We start from the raw sequence: 18,067 nt of genomic DNA on the forward strand, positions 1-18,067 counted from the left end.
ACACGGAACTGCAGCTACTGAAATTGCTCACCCTCATGGAATGCTATTTATTTGGATGGAGGTAAGAAAAAAAATTTTAAAATATCCTTCAATTCATCAATTTATTAGGCTATCAGAGCTCACACTTGTAACTCTAAATGTATTGAGTGCATATGAAATACTATCTGCTTCACTGTATATGATGTTTTATTAAGCTATACCAACTAACTCAGAAGGGATTAAACATTGAACTTTTATTACAAACCTGAATTAATTTTCTTCAGAAGTGAGTTAGAAATATTTTCATGTATGCCTGGACCTTCACTTTTCAAATGAATGTCTGAAAGAGAGCTGTATTTCAATTAACTCCTGGAATGATACTTCTGAGTGTTGGCACTGAATACCCAATGACTAAGGTTACCAGAATGAGCACAGAAATGTGAAATTTCCTTAGCATTCCATTTTCTTTCAAGTCTTACAGATGACAGGCCATCTCATGTAATGCTAGCAAAGTTAACTCTTAAAATCACATGAGTTCATTTCAGCTGTTAAGGCACATCCTTTCTTCCGCACAAGTTAGTTTTACATACTGTAACAACAAACTAAACTCAAGGTATTTCAACACACTGCACTCTTTGCAGATACATTGTTACTGTAGTAATTAAAAAAGCTAACATAAATATTTATAGCAAATACAATTCCAATACATATATGACAATTTATTGTACCACCATTCATATAAAGCATTTCAATCCAAAATGGTCAGAAACAATCTTAAATATCTGCATAAGAATTTACAAACATTAGTAAAGATATACCACAGACTATAGCTTTCTAAGTTTTCAAGTGTAAGTTCTGGTAGATATCCATGTTTAAATGAAATGGACAATACCAGTAGAGATGCATACCTCTATTGTCTTTATTTATAAAGAAGTGACAACACTAGAAAACACATTGATAACCAGTGCTTTGAACGGTGAAGGTGGGATCTAAAAAAGTCTAATTAAACTAAACAACCTTAGGTCTTTATCAAGTTGCATATCTGCCAGGAATGCTGAAATGCAAGAGTTTACACCTGCAATATTCCATAATGGAACAGCCACATAATATCAAATATAATCTCCAATTCCCAAACCAGTACATAAAAAAGCCATCACTAACACTAAGTATTAGAAGACCACTGCAAGTTCTTATTGCTTTTTGAGTTAAATAATAATCTTCAAATAAACCAAAACCCAAACAATCTCTACAGTATCTTGCTCATCCTCCTGTTCATTCATTAACACTGGAAGCAATCAGTTATTATATGATGTGGCAGCAGAGGCATTTAAAAAAATCCAAACAAAACCTATTTAAGTACATGGACATTCCCACCCTCCCTGCCCACCCTCACCCTGAAGCCCACTATAACCACTTAGTGCCAGTAGAGGAGCAAAACTCGATAGACAAAACCAGAAATCTGACTACAGTAAGAAGGAAACATAAAGGGAGATAATAGCTTCCTTGAATATTCAAAATCTGATGTCTTCCAAAACAAAGCACATCATCCTCATAATTTAAAAAGGGAAGTTGCTTTATGTGTATCTAACCCTCACACATGCTGAGTAGTTCTCAAGTCCACTGAGTTCCACTGTGCAGCAGTTGATTTTGAATTCAACAACGCTTCAAAAACTACAGTAATATTCAATGCGCTTTTTACTAAGGAGAGGAAAAAAAATGCATGTTGAAGTTGTTCTTGCCAGTTCAACAATTGTGCAGCAATTCCATTTATCTCTTGCAGTATGAAAGTTGTACTCGCATCAGTCTTCAGAATCATCCTCAGAAGCTGTTGGAACAACACAGTATAATCAGAAGCTTTGACAAAGGTCTGTGAAATTAGACCACTTTAAGACGAGTAGTAGAAATAAAGGTAATTTTATAGTATTAAATAGCACATTGTAATACCCACCCAAACCTTGTGTAATTACATAGCTTAATTTTTAAATGCACCTCATATCTGAAAAACATACCATTTCCAAATCAAAACTTTACATTACAAAATGCAGTGTCCTCCTGCTGTTCTTCCTCAAAAGAAAAGGAAGAAAACTTAATTACGCCAGAGATTCAACTTTTACGTAGTGTTTACAGTGGCTAATTCCAACAGTAGTCAGAGGAGAATATATTCAATCCATGACAGCAGCACCCAACACAAGGGAAAGAAATGACTCACAAAGTTAACAATTTGGATACTATAATATCTAGAAAGGTTCAGCAGTCTAAACAAACAGAAGGGCTCTTAAATTTTTATACACACACATATATATATATATGTTGCTTAATCCAATTAAGTCAGGCCTACTTGGAAGCAGCTCTTCTCTCTATCCCCATTCTTTCAGCACATGCAAAATGAACATAAAGCCCATATACGAATAGGATTTTGTTGTTGCAAGGTGAAAAGACAAATACACACTTGTCAACTATAATAAAAAAAGTCAGTACACACATCTACAATAGGGTTGTAAAGCATTAGCTTGTCCGTAACAGAAATTTAATCTGCCCTCTTAAGCAAACTCTGTAGTCAAGAAAGCATTTACACTTGAGTAACTTGTTCCATCTCTGAATGCAGAAAGAAGCAAGGTCTGTCTCCTCACTTCTCCAGTTCTTAGAAGAGAAATATAACTAAAGTAGCACCAGTAACAAATCTAAAACTCAGTATTCCTCACCTGCAAGTCAGATAAAGCCTGATTCAAATATAGATTAAATTACAGTGTAAAATGGCACTCATTAAGATTAATTTTTACTCTAATAAGGATGCACATAACTTCAGAATAAATTCTGAACTCAAGTCCACCTCTGTCTGCTCCGAATGCAGAAATAACCATCTGTTCCTTGAGCTAAAACTTACACACACACACAACATTCCTTATCATACTCCAGATACATCCTATGCACTGAAAATTCATACACAAACTTTATTGATAGACGTTCACATGCACACTAGGAAAAAAAAAAAAGGTAGATCAGCTATCCTTCTACTGCCTATTCATCATGCCCAGAAATAATACTTAGACTTAGATTCGGGATATATTTACCAGAAATCAACATATATTTTTAAATTTAAGCATACTGAAGAAGCAATTAGGTGAAAAGTAGGCTAGTCCTTTGCCAAAATTGGCACAGCTAAATTTCATTCTTCAAGTGGATAGGTCTGATCAAGGAATACAGACAATCAAAAACTGTGTGTGGATCGAAAAAAAGAAAGGGGAGAAGAGGGCAAAAAAAGAAAGGGGAGAAGAGGAAATGGCAAGAGATGTATGGTAATTTAAGTGCAGTGAAATTCAACTTTAAATATTTCTTTTCTACTAGGACTCATGTAAAAGGCTACAACCTGAAGGTTACCACCAAATCCATAACGATGTACTACTATAATTACAATAACCAAACCATAAATAGTGAGGAATCTTGTTATCACTTGCAGAAAACAATTCTGTGGTCTAAACAACCCTATGCTGTTGGGAAATTAATCATGGAGAATTAAAACCAGTTCCCTCTCGAAATAATTCTACTGATAATGGAAAAAGCACTGCTGGGTAAAAGTCAAATTTTCAGTATTTAAGTTCCGTATTATGAATCTTGGCAAGGAGGATTGTACTCATTTAACTTTGAGTTGACCTAATGGGAGGGGAGGGGAAGAGGGGAAGCACCTACTTTCAATATCTTCCATATGTGCCTGAAGAGTTCTTGCAAGGTTAATAAACTAGAAACAAGGCAGAGAGAAAGTAGTTTAAAAGTTGCAAAGTTATCTGCAGAAATTTGCAACAAGTTAGCAAAGTTTTCTTCACTTTTTCTTCACTTTTTACATCCCAAAGCTTCATCCCAGACGTCAGTTATCCTAACCCATTTGCCCAACTTACAAAAATCTGTGCAAAATTCAATACAAATCTCCACACATTAGACTTCAAATTGCTACTGCACAGTTATTTCAGCTTCCACTGTATGTCAAATGTTTCTGGTAGCAGTTAGTGGCATCACCTTCATGTTCTACAGTCTGTAAAACACATCAATTTTGAAAGTAGCACACATAAACAAGTGCCAGTTTTATGAAAACCGGTCCTAGAAATTGCAATGCAAAAAAACATAATCTGTAAGGACTGCATTAGTTGGATCCATTTCATTTACTTCACTATTAATATGACAAAACAGAGCCCTCTGACTGAATAAGGTTAATAAAAAATGCATAAATACACTTAAGATTTTAACTGTAAATAAAAAGTTTCAGAGCAGGATTACTATCAGGCAATGGTAGCAGTTTAATGTTGGAAGTACATGGTATCAAAACCCAAAGCCAAAATCCCCAGGAATACAAGTTCCTTAGGCAACTTTGAAAGTCTCAGCCGAGCGTTGTTTTGTCAATGACAATCTACATTACTGTTTCAGTGATAGTTCAGATGTTTAAGATACAGCAAAAATGAAACGAGAAGGTAATGCTACAGTTTCCATAACTCAGCTGTACGCTCAGCATCAAAACACGCATCAGTGCTCTCACTGGTTTAAAATGCAGTGTCACACAACTGTGTAATGCCGCCTCTGATGAAAAACCAGTAAAAACATCTTATTTCTGCAATACACTCAAGCTAATAACCTGTACTGGATGCTTGCTACTATTAGATTATATGTCTTTTATGTCTCTACACTTGTAGCAGAGAAAACTGGATATTTCGTTTGTGGATCATGGAATACAAGCTCTACATTAGATGTGTACAGAAAAGAGGACCACTGTTCTAATACAGTAAGAGATTAGAGCACAGTCCTGCCTCTACCCAAGGGCCTAGTACCTGCTAGCAATCATCCCAATAAGCATTCGATAAAGTTAATATTGTCAATTCTTTGTATGTAATTAAAAAAAAAAAAAAAAAAAATCAGCTTTTCAGGAGCTCCGTTGACGAAGAGCACTAATTCATTATCTAGTATCAAATAAACGTGTAGAATACAGGATTTCGGAATGAGTCACTGCAGAAATAACTTTGTACAATGATCTCTTACTGGTAAAATGTGTACTTACTGTACTTCTAAGCCAAGCCATTTAAGTATCAAGAATCCAGTCAAATACAACTAATAAGAGTTTTGACTAATGCCACAAAATCAGACTATAGCTAGGCAGTTTCAGAATGTAATATTCAAGTACATATTTAGGCACAATCCAGCAGACAAGCATTGCAAGGTCTAGACCTTTGCAATGTAGACTGGCATAATGAGAAAAATTAATCAAATAAGATAGTCCAACATTCTCAACTGCATGCTTTGTACAGAGGGAGGTTAACCTTCCAGTTTTGCTTAAATTCACAATAATCACGACAACATACGTGCAAAGCAATGAATTACCAACAACCTTGACAAAAATAATTTTGCAAAGTAGTACCTTCAGTTTCAAATCAAACATGGTGTTACCGCATTGACAAACCCAGACCATTTTAGACCTAGATTTGTTAAATAAGCATGCTTCTTGGGTATCTAGGTCCTAGGTTGCTCAAGGTAACAATCTAGTTCCAAGTTCTCTGTACGAGCAATTCCTGCCATAAAATCACTGCATACTTACTCTGACACGTGTGCTGGCCTCACTTGCAGTTCCTAGCATATCAGAAAAGCGCTGCTCGCATAAATGTAACAACACTACAAGGTAGAGACCAGAGCTGATAAATTCATAGTCTGCCTTAAAGGAGATCAAAAGAAACATTCAGAATGTCAGTGATATGTCTGCATATACAACTCAAGAAGTAGAACAAGAATCAAATTTTACTACAAACATTATATATTTGATCTCTAGTTGTTGCAAGAGAATTAGGGAAATGTAATACTAAAAAACTTGAATTACTGAAAAGCTATTTGTACTTCTGGTTCTTCCCACCCAGCCCAGATCTAACATATTATCCTTGAAGATAAACAGAAAGAGTTCTACAAAGAAAATCTCAGTCAGCATGATCAGTTCACAGGAAGGAATCTGAAAATCAGAATATTACACCACTGGGGAAAATAAACAACGTACTTTGCTGGTTTCTTTTCAGTGGTCCCAATGCTTTACAGAAAACCAAAATAAAGGGAAATATTGTAAGAACTTTATGATGTTATAAATATTTTGAGAAATTATCTTCCCTTCTAAGATAAAGAAAAACTTTCAAAATACTACTGCTGATCATCTAGAGTCAATTCTTTAAGAAGTTTCAAAGCTCTTATTTCTATCAAAGTAGTGACAGTAACCAACAATCAGTAGTGCTAAAACATAAAATGATGGCACTCTCGAGAAAGACACAGAGTCTGGCCCAAGTGACAGGAACTAGAGTACTAGAGTAAGAGCTTACTCCAAATAATAAAATTAGAGGTTGATGTTTGGCTGCAAAACTGGCACTCATTTCTATTTTCTTTTGACTTCTGAGGTAGGCAAATTTCAGTAGTCTTTCTATATTCACAGAATACAACCCAGAGAAGGAAAACCCTCTGAATAAAGTTCATTAAAATAACACCAGCCTTTTGTTATTTGTTCATCTTTAAATGCTACACAATCCAGTAGTTCTAAAATAATGTATTTTACATAAAGAGAATAATAGTAATGGGCCTTTAATTATTTTTAATTTAGGATAGGACTTGAAGGAGCAGCAGGAAGCTGTAAGAAAAGAGATTAGTTTCCACCACTCTAATGAAACATAGAAAAGTTTTTAATGCTATGTTTAAACCAACTGCTTAAGTGTGTTAAAAAACAGCTGAGACAATTCATGACTTAATGTGAAATTCAATCTAATCATACTACTATTCCCACTGCAGCTATGTAGCAGAGACACTGGACTGCAAAGCTAGATGACAGATCTGCAACTAAAAAAAGGATAAGAGACATATTACACTTACTGAAAGCTCAGCTATAGGAAACACAGCAGGGAGATAGAATTTGCCTGAATACTGAGGAGAAAAATCTGTTCCATGTTGACATTACTTTACGTGCATAACATTCCTTCTGAAAAGGAGATGCATTTTCCTTCTGTAAAGAAGAGCGCCCTCCCAGCACTAAACCAACACTTACCAAATTAGGCAAAATATACTAACTTGTTCATTTGCATGTGCCCTATAGAGTTCATGAATGTCAAAGTCTTCCAGATTCAGATGTAACTTCTCCTTGCACAGTTCACAAGTTGTTACTGCTTCCAAAGAAGAACCTGGTGGGGAGGGGAAGGGAGAAAGTCAGTGTCAAGTTGCAACAATCTATAACATAGGGCACAATTATACAAGCATCACAAACTGTAACTAATTTTTGGCTTTATTTTGCAGGGCAAGGTTAGAAGAAAAGAAAGCCTCTAATTGGAATGTAGTGACTATCGGCTACTGTCAGAATTTAAATGCTATAGCATGTTTATTCTCCATCCAGCTCCACATATTTTGCCTCATGTTCACTCTGGACACCATACACCTCTTACTGAAAGTCTGGCATAAAATCACTGCTTGGGCTGTTTGAATTCTACAGTGCAATCCAAATATACACAAAAGTAATAATAAATGTACTGGAATAGCTTAAAGTTATTGTCAGAGTAACATTTTGTCTTAAAGTACTAGGTTTAAAACAAGCTGCTCCATAAGCAACAAGATGAACAAAGCAAGTTCATGGTGGATTTATGTCTTGCATAGTTAAATGCTTCTAATTTCTCCTACAGGCTGAGGCTTCTAATACATCCCTACTCTGATGTGTGTTCTCCAATACTGACTGAAAAAGTAAACAGATGCTAGCACATTCCTTTGGCAAAAAGTATTCCATGGTTTGACATCTTCTACCAAGCCACCTATTTTTAAGTCTTAAAAATACTACAGATAACTTAGTTTTAAACTGGTCAATCAATTTATTACAAAAACATTTGTACGGTGTGCAATTTCTGAAGTGTTTCTTAAAAAAGTTCTATATACACTTTGAAGTAGTTTTTTGAACAACCAGTTTTAACTGCCTTGAACAGGAGTTAGTATCTTAAAAACAAACAAACAAACAAAGATTTAAGTATAGTTACAACAGAAAAATATTTTTGGATTTTCAAATTCCTATCACTCTGCTCCAGTCAGCCTGGCTATAAAAGTCTTAAAAACTAGAACCACATGCACAAGGAAGGGTGGGAAACAAACTCACCCAAACTGGTAGAGTAGCTCTAAAGCTACACTTCTGTGATGTTATATTTTGACTAATGTCTTAGTAGACAATCCCAAAAATATAATTCTCTGAATGACAAATACAGTTCTTGGAACTACTCACATGAGAAGCTGCACAGACAAACAAGAAGCCTGGAAGTGCCACACTGCTGTTTATCCCCAACTGCTCATTTTTCAAATAAATACCTTAATATTAGTAGGAGTAATCCTCCTAATGTAACTGGAAGTCTACCTTGATCTAGATTCTGCTTTACCTGAATTAATCTTGGACTGCAGCCACTTTTTCATGCACTCCTGGTGAACATACTGCAGACTTCCAGTGCATTTGCATGGCTCTATTAAAAGGTTGTCAGAACTTGCAGAGGACATCTGACAGATTCTGCATAGGTCACCCTCTTCATCTTCAGAATCTTCTAAAAGCAAGCTGAATAAGAAGGAATATCAACAAATGTTGTGACGCATTTCATGTAAGACTTTTAATAATGACAATTCCATTCATCAAACTGCTCCCAAACCTACATGGATTAAAACAAGTTTCTCTAAAGACAAAAGCGTGAACACAGGTGACAGAGGAATGAGTTGCCGCCTTCTCTGAAGGAAAGTTTCCTTTTAACGTCATGGTTACAGAAAACCCTCTCATGTTAAGTCAGGTACATTTTATTATCTCCAAAGAACATACTAATTTACCTCTCTTTAATTTTCTGGAGTCTTTCTGGATCTCTTGAAGGTGGTATTTTAGACTTGCCACTTTCTTGTCCATCAGACTGATTCCAGCCAGAGGGAATAATATCTACAGTTATCATAAGATTGTCAGACAGACTGCTTCCTAATGTTGGAGGCACTGCAAAGCGAAAGAGAGAACCAGGCAGAATTCCAGAACTTCTTCTACTGTGGGCTGAATCTGGTGGGGAGGCAGTAGCTGTAGGAATACCAGATACTGCAGGTGTTGGTGGTCTGCTAACAGAAGCCCGAGGAGGGCTATCTGATGCTTCAAGAGAGGTCTCCTCACCTGACTCTCTTCTTCTGAAGACATGTTGTGATCTGGCAGTTGTATCAGAGGTAGAGATCCTTGCGGATTCATCTCTTCCTTCTCTTCTTCTTCTGGAGAAGAGAGGTGTACATCTGTTCCTCAAAGATGATGATAACCAGGATCCTGTGCTCCTACTTTCAGAGTCTGGTCTGTAACTCTCCCCATCTGAATCAGAGTTATGATTTTGTGAAACTCCTGATAAACCCCATCTTCGTCTAAGAAAACTAAATCCCTGAGAAGCTTCAGATGTCTGAAGTCCTGGAACTTCCGGAGTTGCAGCTCCATTACTGCTCGACAGAGTCGATGCTTGAACTCTTGGGACCACCGTTGATTCTTCAGAGCCTAATGATCTTGTATGCAATGAGTCTTGGTTAGACCTTCGAGAGAAAAATGTAGATGACATACTAGATGCTAAACGAGACAGCAGCTGTCTGGTTGTGCGCCTCCCTTCACTGTCAGCTACAGGCTCATTCAAGGACCTCTGAGAAGATAAAACCCTTTCAGAACCACTTGAGGAAGGAGTTTCATCTCTAATGGCAGTAAGAGAAAACGCTGGCTGCATGCTTCTCTGGGGAGATTCTAATTCATTTCTCCTTTGTCTTGAAGAATAGCTGGATCTTGAAGAGCTCATGTTAGAGTCTCTGTTGAAAAAAGATGGCTGATGATCAGAAGACAACTGGCGGTTCATGGATGCATTCAGCCTCAAAGTGCTTAATGAGTTCTCTTTTGGTCTTGCTCCCTCTGCATACGAAGAGGCAGGCCTGTCTTGAAGATCTGTTGCAGAAAAGCAGAGGAAAATACTATGACAAGATGTGCTCTGATTGTTACATTCCAGATGGATAACTCTAAAGTGTAAATGCAAAAGTTCAGGATTTGTGATCCTTATTCAAAATTGTTTCAAATTTGGCAGGTAGATTCCAGAGCAATGTTAGGTTTAAATTTACTTACCAGAATTCTAAAGTGGAACTGAAACCTAGACTGGTTTCAGCCTGGTAAATCCATTTGGATTTACAGCCCCAAATCTTCAAACTTTCAAGGTATGCCTCATTTTCTTATATGCGAATATGAAAATTCTGACCATCTGTCAGAAGTTACATAAGAACAGCATATGAATCAAAAATGGCAAACTATATACAATACCGTTTGTAACTTAAAGGTCCATTCTGCCTATAGACTGAAAAAAGACGGGTTAATCAAAATTTCAGCAATGTAGCAGACACCAGAGCACCTGAAACAAATGCATGGATAAAGCCAAGTATATTCCCCATCTATTACAACTACCTACCCTTATTCTTCTCATCATAAGAGCATTGACAGCTGCAGTTACAAACACTACTTAAAGGTAACATAAAATTATTGACTTTGGATAACAGAAATTGAATAGTACCTAAATTAGATGTGTATCTTACTGTAATAATGTTTTAAACCAAGAACTCAAAAATAAAAAGAATACCCTAGAAATAATGTAATTCCACTGATCCAGCCCAAAAGGGTTATCTAGCTGTTGCTTTTATCAAAGAAATGCAACAACTAAGTTAGTTCACATGCTCAGCTAGGCAACTGGCTTAAGCACAGACTTAACCATTCTGGATTAGTAATCTCATCTGCTCTCCCAATTACCTTGATTACCTATAGTCAATTAGATAACTATCACCACACTGTTGTGTCCTTCCCTGCTTTTTAAGTGTATGTTTGATCACCCAATACTTCCCAGTAGCCTGCAGGCTGAGGGAGGCGATTCTGCTCCTCTACTCCGCTCTTGTGAGACCCCACCTGGAGTACTGCATCCAGCTCAGTACAAGAAAGACATGGACCTGTTGGAGTGGGGCCAGAGGAGGGCCATGAAATTGATAAAGGAATGGAACATCTCTTCTATAAGGAAAGGCTGAAAGAGTTGGCGTTGTTTAGCCTGGAGAAGAGAAGGCTCCAGGGAGACCTGATTGCAGCCTTTCAATATATAAAAGGGACTTGTAAGAAAGATGGAGACAGACTTTTTAATAGGGCCTGTAGCGACAGGACAAGGGGTGATGGTTTTAAACTAAAAGAGGGTAGATTCAGACCAGATACAAGGGAGAAATTTTTTATAGTGAGGATGGTTAAACACTGGAACAGGTAGCCCAGAGAGGTGGTAGATGCCCCATCCCTGGAAACATTCAAGATCAGGTAGGAGGGGTGCCCTGAGCGACCAGATCTAGTTGAAGATGTCCATGCTCATTGTAGGGGGGTTGGACTAAGTGACCTTTAAATGTCCCTTCCAACCCAAATCATTCTATGATTCTTGTAAGTATATTTTCTGTAAACATTGTGTAAGTACCTCAACACACTGAGAAGAATTCTACTGTAGCTGAACTGTAGTTAACATTACATGAAGCAGCTGAGGAGGCTAACATCAGCTAGTCTCCTTCCTCAAATGGCTGGATTTGGGGGGCATGGGGGAGAGAAGAGGGGGAAGGAGGAAGCAGCTGAAACCCACTAACCTCATAAGAACAGAAACTTCTTCAATATTTTAACTGCTTAACAAGCATAGGTTAGATTAAGGTAGGAGGCAGAAGCTTTCTCTATGTATTCTAGAATTTAAACCTTTCATGTTTGTAGTTTTGGTGGGTGGCTCTTGGGGTTTGTTTTTTTTTTTTTTCTAAATGGGTTCTGCATTGCAATCACCATTTATTGTTGAAGCTGAGGTTTATGCATCTGCCAGACTCTAACTAAAGAAATGTCTGCACAGATGCCAAGCATCTGCCACATGGTTTTGATTACACAGGAGGGAACACAGTTGGGAGTTATTTTTATAGCACTTAACAGTGGCACTACTGCTAGAAGCACAGCATGAACAGTACAAAGCAAGGCTGTATACCCATCCATTTCTCCCATTAGGCTCTACCACATAAACTCCAACTGTCCACTTATTAAAGAAGCGTGGAGTATGATGACATTAAAACATACTCTTCTGGTAAGGCAAGAATGCAGGATGAAATCTGGAACTAGTTTTTATATTTTCTGCTTATCTTCTATACTTAAATTTTTTTTTTTAAACTTCCTTATTATAAAATACCATTAATACATCTGCAAAAGGTGGCAGATCAAGACTGGTGACAAGCTTCCCCCAAGACAGCTCTAAAAGGCCACAACTCCAAACAGAAAGTGAAAATGACAGCGTGTGAGAGACTGAAAGAGTTAATGTCTCAAACATTGTGGTGGGGCAAGTTCTGCATAAGGACCAACTGTGTAACAACAAACCCTGGAACCACACACAGGTTAAAAGAAGCAGATCAGATCAGCACAGATGAGCACAGGACATCAGCAACAGGACTGGGAGGGTGTGCTGGAGAGTGTTCTGATGGGTTGAGCAGGACAGCTCACCATGCATGGCCAAAGATCAAACAATGGTCATGACTGCAGGGAAGGGTAAGTTACTCCCCAAATGACCACCAAGCCCACCAACCCGTTTCCCAAAGGTTCTGAAAGCACAAACCACGCATGACACCTAATTAGCCTAATGAGTTTGAGTGCCTGCCTGAAGGAAGGGCAAGGAGATGATAAAAGGACACAAACTGAAGCCCCACGCACGCGCCCACTGGAACTGGACCCCTCGGCTGACTGGACCAATGCTGAATCCAGGACCGGTGACACCTTTCTCTTTTCTCTTCCTGTCTTGCTCTCTCTTTCTCTTTCCTTTTTCATAATCCCTACACCTCCTCCCTTTAGACATAAACCATTGACCAAGTCTGGGACTAGGAGTGGATCTAGCCACCTCTAGGCTCCTCTCATAGAAGGAGTCTAGAAAGCAAGGGAGTCTGCTCTGAACCTCTTGACTCAACAGGAGGGATCTCCTTCTTCCCTGAATGGATGTATATCTTTACCACGGGTTACATGGTTTACTGAGGTAGTTCCATGCCAATTCCTGTTGAGAGAAACCACACCACCTACTGTTAGCGCCTTCCAAGTTCAGTTTGCTTCTGCCATGAATAAAATGTTTAACTGATCATTTGGTGTCGTTTCACCTTAATTTACACTGAGGGAATTTTGAACAAAACGTGACTCCCTGGTCTGTCCAGCCCAGGTCATGACAGTGCTGAAGTCCATACTAGTCCTAGCACTTACCATGGAACAAACCTCTCACCTCATGTAAAGTACATGTTTATTCCTTTTTATGGTGGTCTAGCAGTTTTCCCTAATAACAACTCAAGAACCCAAATGGAAAGAGATAATACGATATGGGCATCTCCATGAAAACCCTTTCATGAGTCAAATTAATATTATATATTTACACCAATACCATTTTCTTATACTGAATGCACCTACAAGCTAGACCATTCATGTATCCTTCAATGGTTTAGCCAATGCATGGAAAGTGGCCAACCAACTTTATTTAAAAGGATACCTTAAAATTAAATAGATCTTTTGGCTTTATGTTTTGAAGAAAGTATTAAAAGAACACATGAAGAAACTAACAGGCATGCAACCTACGGGTTTACAAGCTTTCAGCTGTACAATACATACATGTTGAAGATGAAAAGTCACTGTTTCTGTAGCTGTGATCCACCAGGTTATTAACAGACAGATCTGTCCTTCTTTCCAACTCTCTTCGCTCTCTCACCAGCTCAGTTCCAAGGGAGCCAAGCATCACTGATGAAGATCTAGGAATCCTGCTATATCTCCAAGAGGAATCTAGAAAGAAAAAGTAAATAAATCCCCTGTTTTTGTAATAATTTAAAAATCCATTAAAGCAAGGACTTATGCAGGCATTCTGGTTATACCATATCACAGGCGAGTTTTAACAATACCATTAAGATGATCCAGTGGCCAGCTGCCAACATAAAGTCAAGAGCAAGCAGCACTCTGCTGATGCTGATGCTTACTTAATCTTGCAGTGAGTTAGTTCTGAAAGCTAAACCAGAAAAAAGTAGTAATACTTTTGTGAAGAGTCAGACCCATTAACACTTGTACAGGACAGGAGGAGGAAGAGAAATAGTATCTTGCTTTCTAATGGTAGCTAGTTATCAAATAGGCTTCACAACATGGCAAAATAGCAGCTTGAGACTTAGTAAATGCTGCCATTTTAATGATGCTTCTTAAACGCTCCTAAAATTCATTTTCCAGAAAGACAGATGAAGCTTAAATGCAGCTTAGACACAACTTTAAGAACAATGACTAATACTGTTCTTGCTCATATTGCAGAGTAAAAACCTCAGTTCAAAAAGGGATCTTGTTTTTTGCTAACAGCTCCAACTAAATTGGGAACTGTACATACTTCAGCTGTGAAAAAAAACTCTTGTTCCAAAAGAAGTGTTCTTCAACGGCTCTGAAAAATCCACCTTGATTTTGTTTTACTGCTAACTTACAAATCCAAATTTAAGGACTGCGCTGGTTTTGGCTGGGACAGAGTTAATTTTCTTCCCAGTAGGTAGCATGGGGCTATGTTTCGGATTTGTGCTGAAAACAGTGTTGATAACACAGGGATGTTTTCATTACTGCTAAGCAGTGCTTATACAGAGTCAAGGCCTTTTCTGCTTCTCACACCACCCCACCAGGAGTAGGCTAGGGATGCACAAGAAGTTGGGAGGGAACACAGCCAGGACAGCTGATCCCAACTGACCCAAGGGATATTCCATACCATATGATGTCATGCTCAGCATATAAAGCTGGGCAAAGAAAGAGGAAGGGGGGGGGATGACGACGACGATGACACATGTTCAGAGTGATGGTGTTTGTCTTCCCAAGTCACCATTAGGCATGATGGAGCCGTGCTTTCCTGGAGATGGCTGAACACCTGCCTGCCGATGGGAAGTGGTGAATGAATTCCTCATTTTGCTTTGCCTGCGTGCATGGCTTTTCCTTTCCCTATTAAACTGTCTTTATCTCAGCCCACAAGTTTTCTCACTTTTACTCTTCTGATCCTCTCCGCCATCCCACCAGGGAAGGAGGAGGTGGGGAGCAAGGGGCAGGGAGTGAGCAAGCAGCTGTGCAGGGCTTAGTTGCCAGCTGGGGTTAAACCACAACACAGTGTGACGACCAACTAATCTAGAAACGAAAAGATAGACAGTCCTACACCATAATGAGAAGTGTTAACGCTGGTCATTCTATTAACAGAGTAAGAAAACATCAACAATACTGGGTTTTGAGCAAGAATTTATTAACTTTATTTGGATGGCTGTGTGGTTCCATAAGGGGATATAAAGAGAACATTGATACATACTCACAAGGGTAATCTGAATGGATCTAATGGTCTGTTTCAAAACATTCCAAAAATATTTTCAATATAAGTTTTTGACTGTTATTTCCTGACCCTTAGACTTCCGTTAGCATATTGCTTAACTTACATCTATCCAAGCATCATATACTTACTTACAGCTTTAATGAAAATCTCAGTTCTTCCTGAAAGAACTCCTAGTGTAGAATGTTTCTTTTTGCCTGGCCTATATAATGAGTTGAGGCCCTGCTTAAAAAGAACTCTTTCTTCCCTGACCCCTAACAACAGTGCTCTAGCCATGACACTGTGCTTCTTGGAACACAGAGCTAAGTAGGTAATGACTTCCTTTCTGCTGTCCCCAGCACACGTAGGTTTACCAGCACAATTTGACTCATGAAATAACAGCAGCTGCACTCATTCTTTCCTTGAAATCTTAACCAATTAAGACATATTTGAACCATGAAGTTCAGCTTTACTGCAAACGGAATAGGTACAGGTAGTAATTTTGAAATTGCGTAAAGTACAATTGGGTTTTCAAAAGACCACGTTAACAGCATTCTCAGTATTTTGGATACTGCTATTGGTCTGAACATACTCTTCTGTTAGGCATATGTTTTTAATATTTAAGAATAATAAAAGCATAATATTTCACAGCAAGTCTTTTAAAACTTGATAAAACCCAATCTTACTACTCAGACAATTTTCATGCAACTCAGCTGTAGTAATCAACCTCTCACCTGAAAAGGCAGTCAAGCCATTACTTCTCACAGAAGAGGTAGATGTACAAGATAGCTTAGGTCTCTTTGAATCACTATCTCGCTGCTGGCTATGCAGTCTTGAATATGCTCCCTGAGTTCTCTCAGAGTCACCATAACACCCAGATGTAAAATGAGAGGAAGAAGATGTAGACTGAAATAACATTAAAAAAAATTACAGACACAGTATTTCAGATGTACTTAAACTGAACAAAAGTGTACATAATGTAAGACTTACAAAAATAGTAAGGAATAACTTTAAGATGCAAAGCCTTTTTATTTAAAAATAATGTAGGATTTATGCTTGTGCTTTTGATCAGTATTCCCAGGTTTACTCAAGACAATCCCACCAAAAAAAAGCTGCTTTCTACTACAATCAGTATTATTTTTCCTTTATAGATAGATGTGGCTTACAGGGGAAAAAGATATTCCTGACTTGTAAGATGCTATAAACATCATCAAATATAGCTTTACAGGTCTCCAAGGAAACATAATTTTGCTGTCCAGAAATGGCCAAAACTGGTCAGCTTCATTATTTTACTTAATAGTTTAACTAATCCACCTTATTTTTTACCAGTCTGATATACTTGGCTAAGGAGTCAGTTCTAGCTTCTACTAAGCTGTTTAGACCAGATATACTTTGATTACATCAAGCTCAACTGCAACTGAAACTGTTCAGAGTAAAGAATGGGAACAAAACAATTTTTGCAGTGTACGGCACTGACGTAAAACAGTTTTCAGAAACTAGTACTAAAAAAAAAAAAAAAACTAAACAAATACAAACTGGGATAGCCTATAAAGCTCTTAGTCTGGTTACTTGCAGCCAAGGCATTCATTTCCTATTTGAAATGCTCCGATTTTATTTTTTGATACATAAAAAAACTTGAGCTCAATTAAAAAGCTCGGTTGAGCTGTTTATCCTCCCAGAAAGTATCTACAACCAAGATCCTTTAAGGATCAACCAAATTAGAGTAGATGTTATAGTTGTGGTTTACTTTTGTTATGTTTTTTACTAAGCTTAGGCCACTACTATTTACTCTTTAAAACTAAGAAGTATCCAAGTATTTCTCTTATCGCATCATAAAAGCCAGACAGGGAGACACAGCAATTAACATCACAAACCACGGACAAAGCCAGGTTAATTTCCCTCATGAATCATCTATTTAACATGTAACTTATCTTTTAATCATTTGCTATTTGATAAATGGAAGTTTCAGAGTGTGTCCTGCAATGTTCACTTGTACTAGAACTTAATTTAAGAGAAAAATTAAACTTACTGGGAAAAAAAAGTGTCATTTTCAAAACTCTACAGCACCAACTTAACTAGATACGTAGGCCACTCACAACCACAGACTCCGTTTGCATGTCAACTATACGTAGAGACACCTACCATGACTTCTCTGAAGGCCAGCATCTCTGCACTACTTCCCACTCCCCGCCCCATCTCAAACCGTCTTCACCTTTAAGTCACAGTAACAAAACAAACACCCATCTAAGGTGTGAGCAGTCTCAAGTACCCAAACATCTTTCAGTTTGAAAGCGACCAGAATTTTCACTTGTTCGCTATCTTCCTGCTGAGCATCTTCACAGTTTTCTGCTTTTCCCATCTTAGTATTTCTACTGCAATTGGAAGTGTTTTATTGTCATTCTACAGTGCATAAGCACGTCAAAGCAGCAAACTACTTTGTTTTTGGAATTATGAAGGCACATTCTGGAGCCCAGTTAAGACAAGCTGTTAAGGCCTGAGCCTTGGATCTCAGTCAGGTAACAGTTCAGCCTCCATTTTCTTTCACAGTATGTTGTAAGCAGCATGTAAGTAAGCACAGTCAGACTATAAACTGCTCCTCCACAACTAAGTTTTCTAAAGCAGGTCTCCAAAACCATGAACTTTGTGTTAACTCACAAAGCAGGTACCATCCAAAAAACACACCCCCTAGAAATACCTGATGGAACAAGCTG

General features: G+C 38.0%; 1 protein-coding gene across 11 annotated transcripts in view; it reads right to left on the bottom strand.

Moving 5' to 3' along the window:
- Nucleotides 1-874: 874 nt before the first annotated feature.
- The window catches only part of MARCH7 (membrane-associated ring finger (C3HC4) 7, E3 ubiquitin protein ligase), a 28,807-nt gene continuing 11,614 nt past the window's right edge, over nt 875-18,067 (bottom strand). Inside the window, exons 4-11 of one of the 11 annotated variants that reach the window (XM_010569256.1) lie at nt 16,091-16,262; nt 13,664-13,831; nt 9,143-9,937; nt 8,821-8,974; nt 8,388-8,557; nt 7,051-7,160; nt 5,555-5,668; nt 875-1,804 (exon numbers count right to left, since the gene is read on the bottom strand). In XM_010569256.1, the coding sequence (XP_010567558.1) occupies nt 1,571-1,804; nt 5,555-5,668; nt 7,051-7,160; nt 8,388-8,557; nt 8,821-8,974; nt 9,143-9,937; nt 13,664-13,831; nt 16,091-16,262 (1,917 nt within the window). In that variant the 3' untranslated portion in view covers nt 875-1,570. Of the gene's footprint in view, nt 1,805-3,241; nt 5,669-7,027; nt 7,161-8,387; nt 8,558-8,820; nt 9,938-13,663; nt 13,832-16,090; nt 16,263-18,067 lie in introns of those variants that run through there. The other 10 variants (XM_010569253.1, XM_010569252.1, XR_774477.1 and 7 more) reach the window with 10 other exon arrangements.

Source organism: Haliaeetus leucocephalus, unplaced genomic scaffold (assembly GCF_000737465.1).
Source record: "Haliaeetus leucocephalus isolate CR32 unplaced genomic scaffold, Haliaeetus_leucocephalus-4.0 Scaffold266, whole genome shotgun sequence".
NCBI classification, from domain to species: domain Eukaryota; kingdom Metazoa; phylum Chordata; class Aves; order Accipitriformes; family Accipitridae; genus Haliaeetus; species Haliaeetus leucocephalus.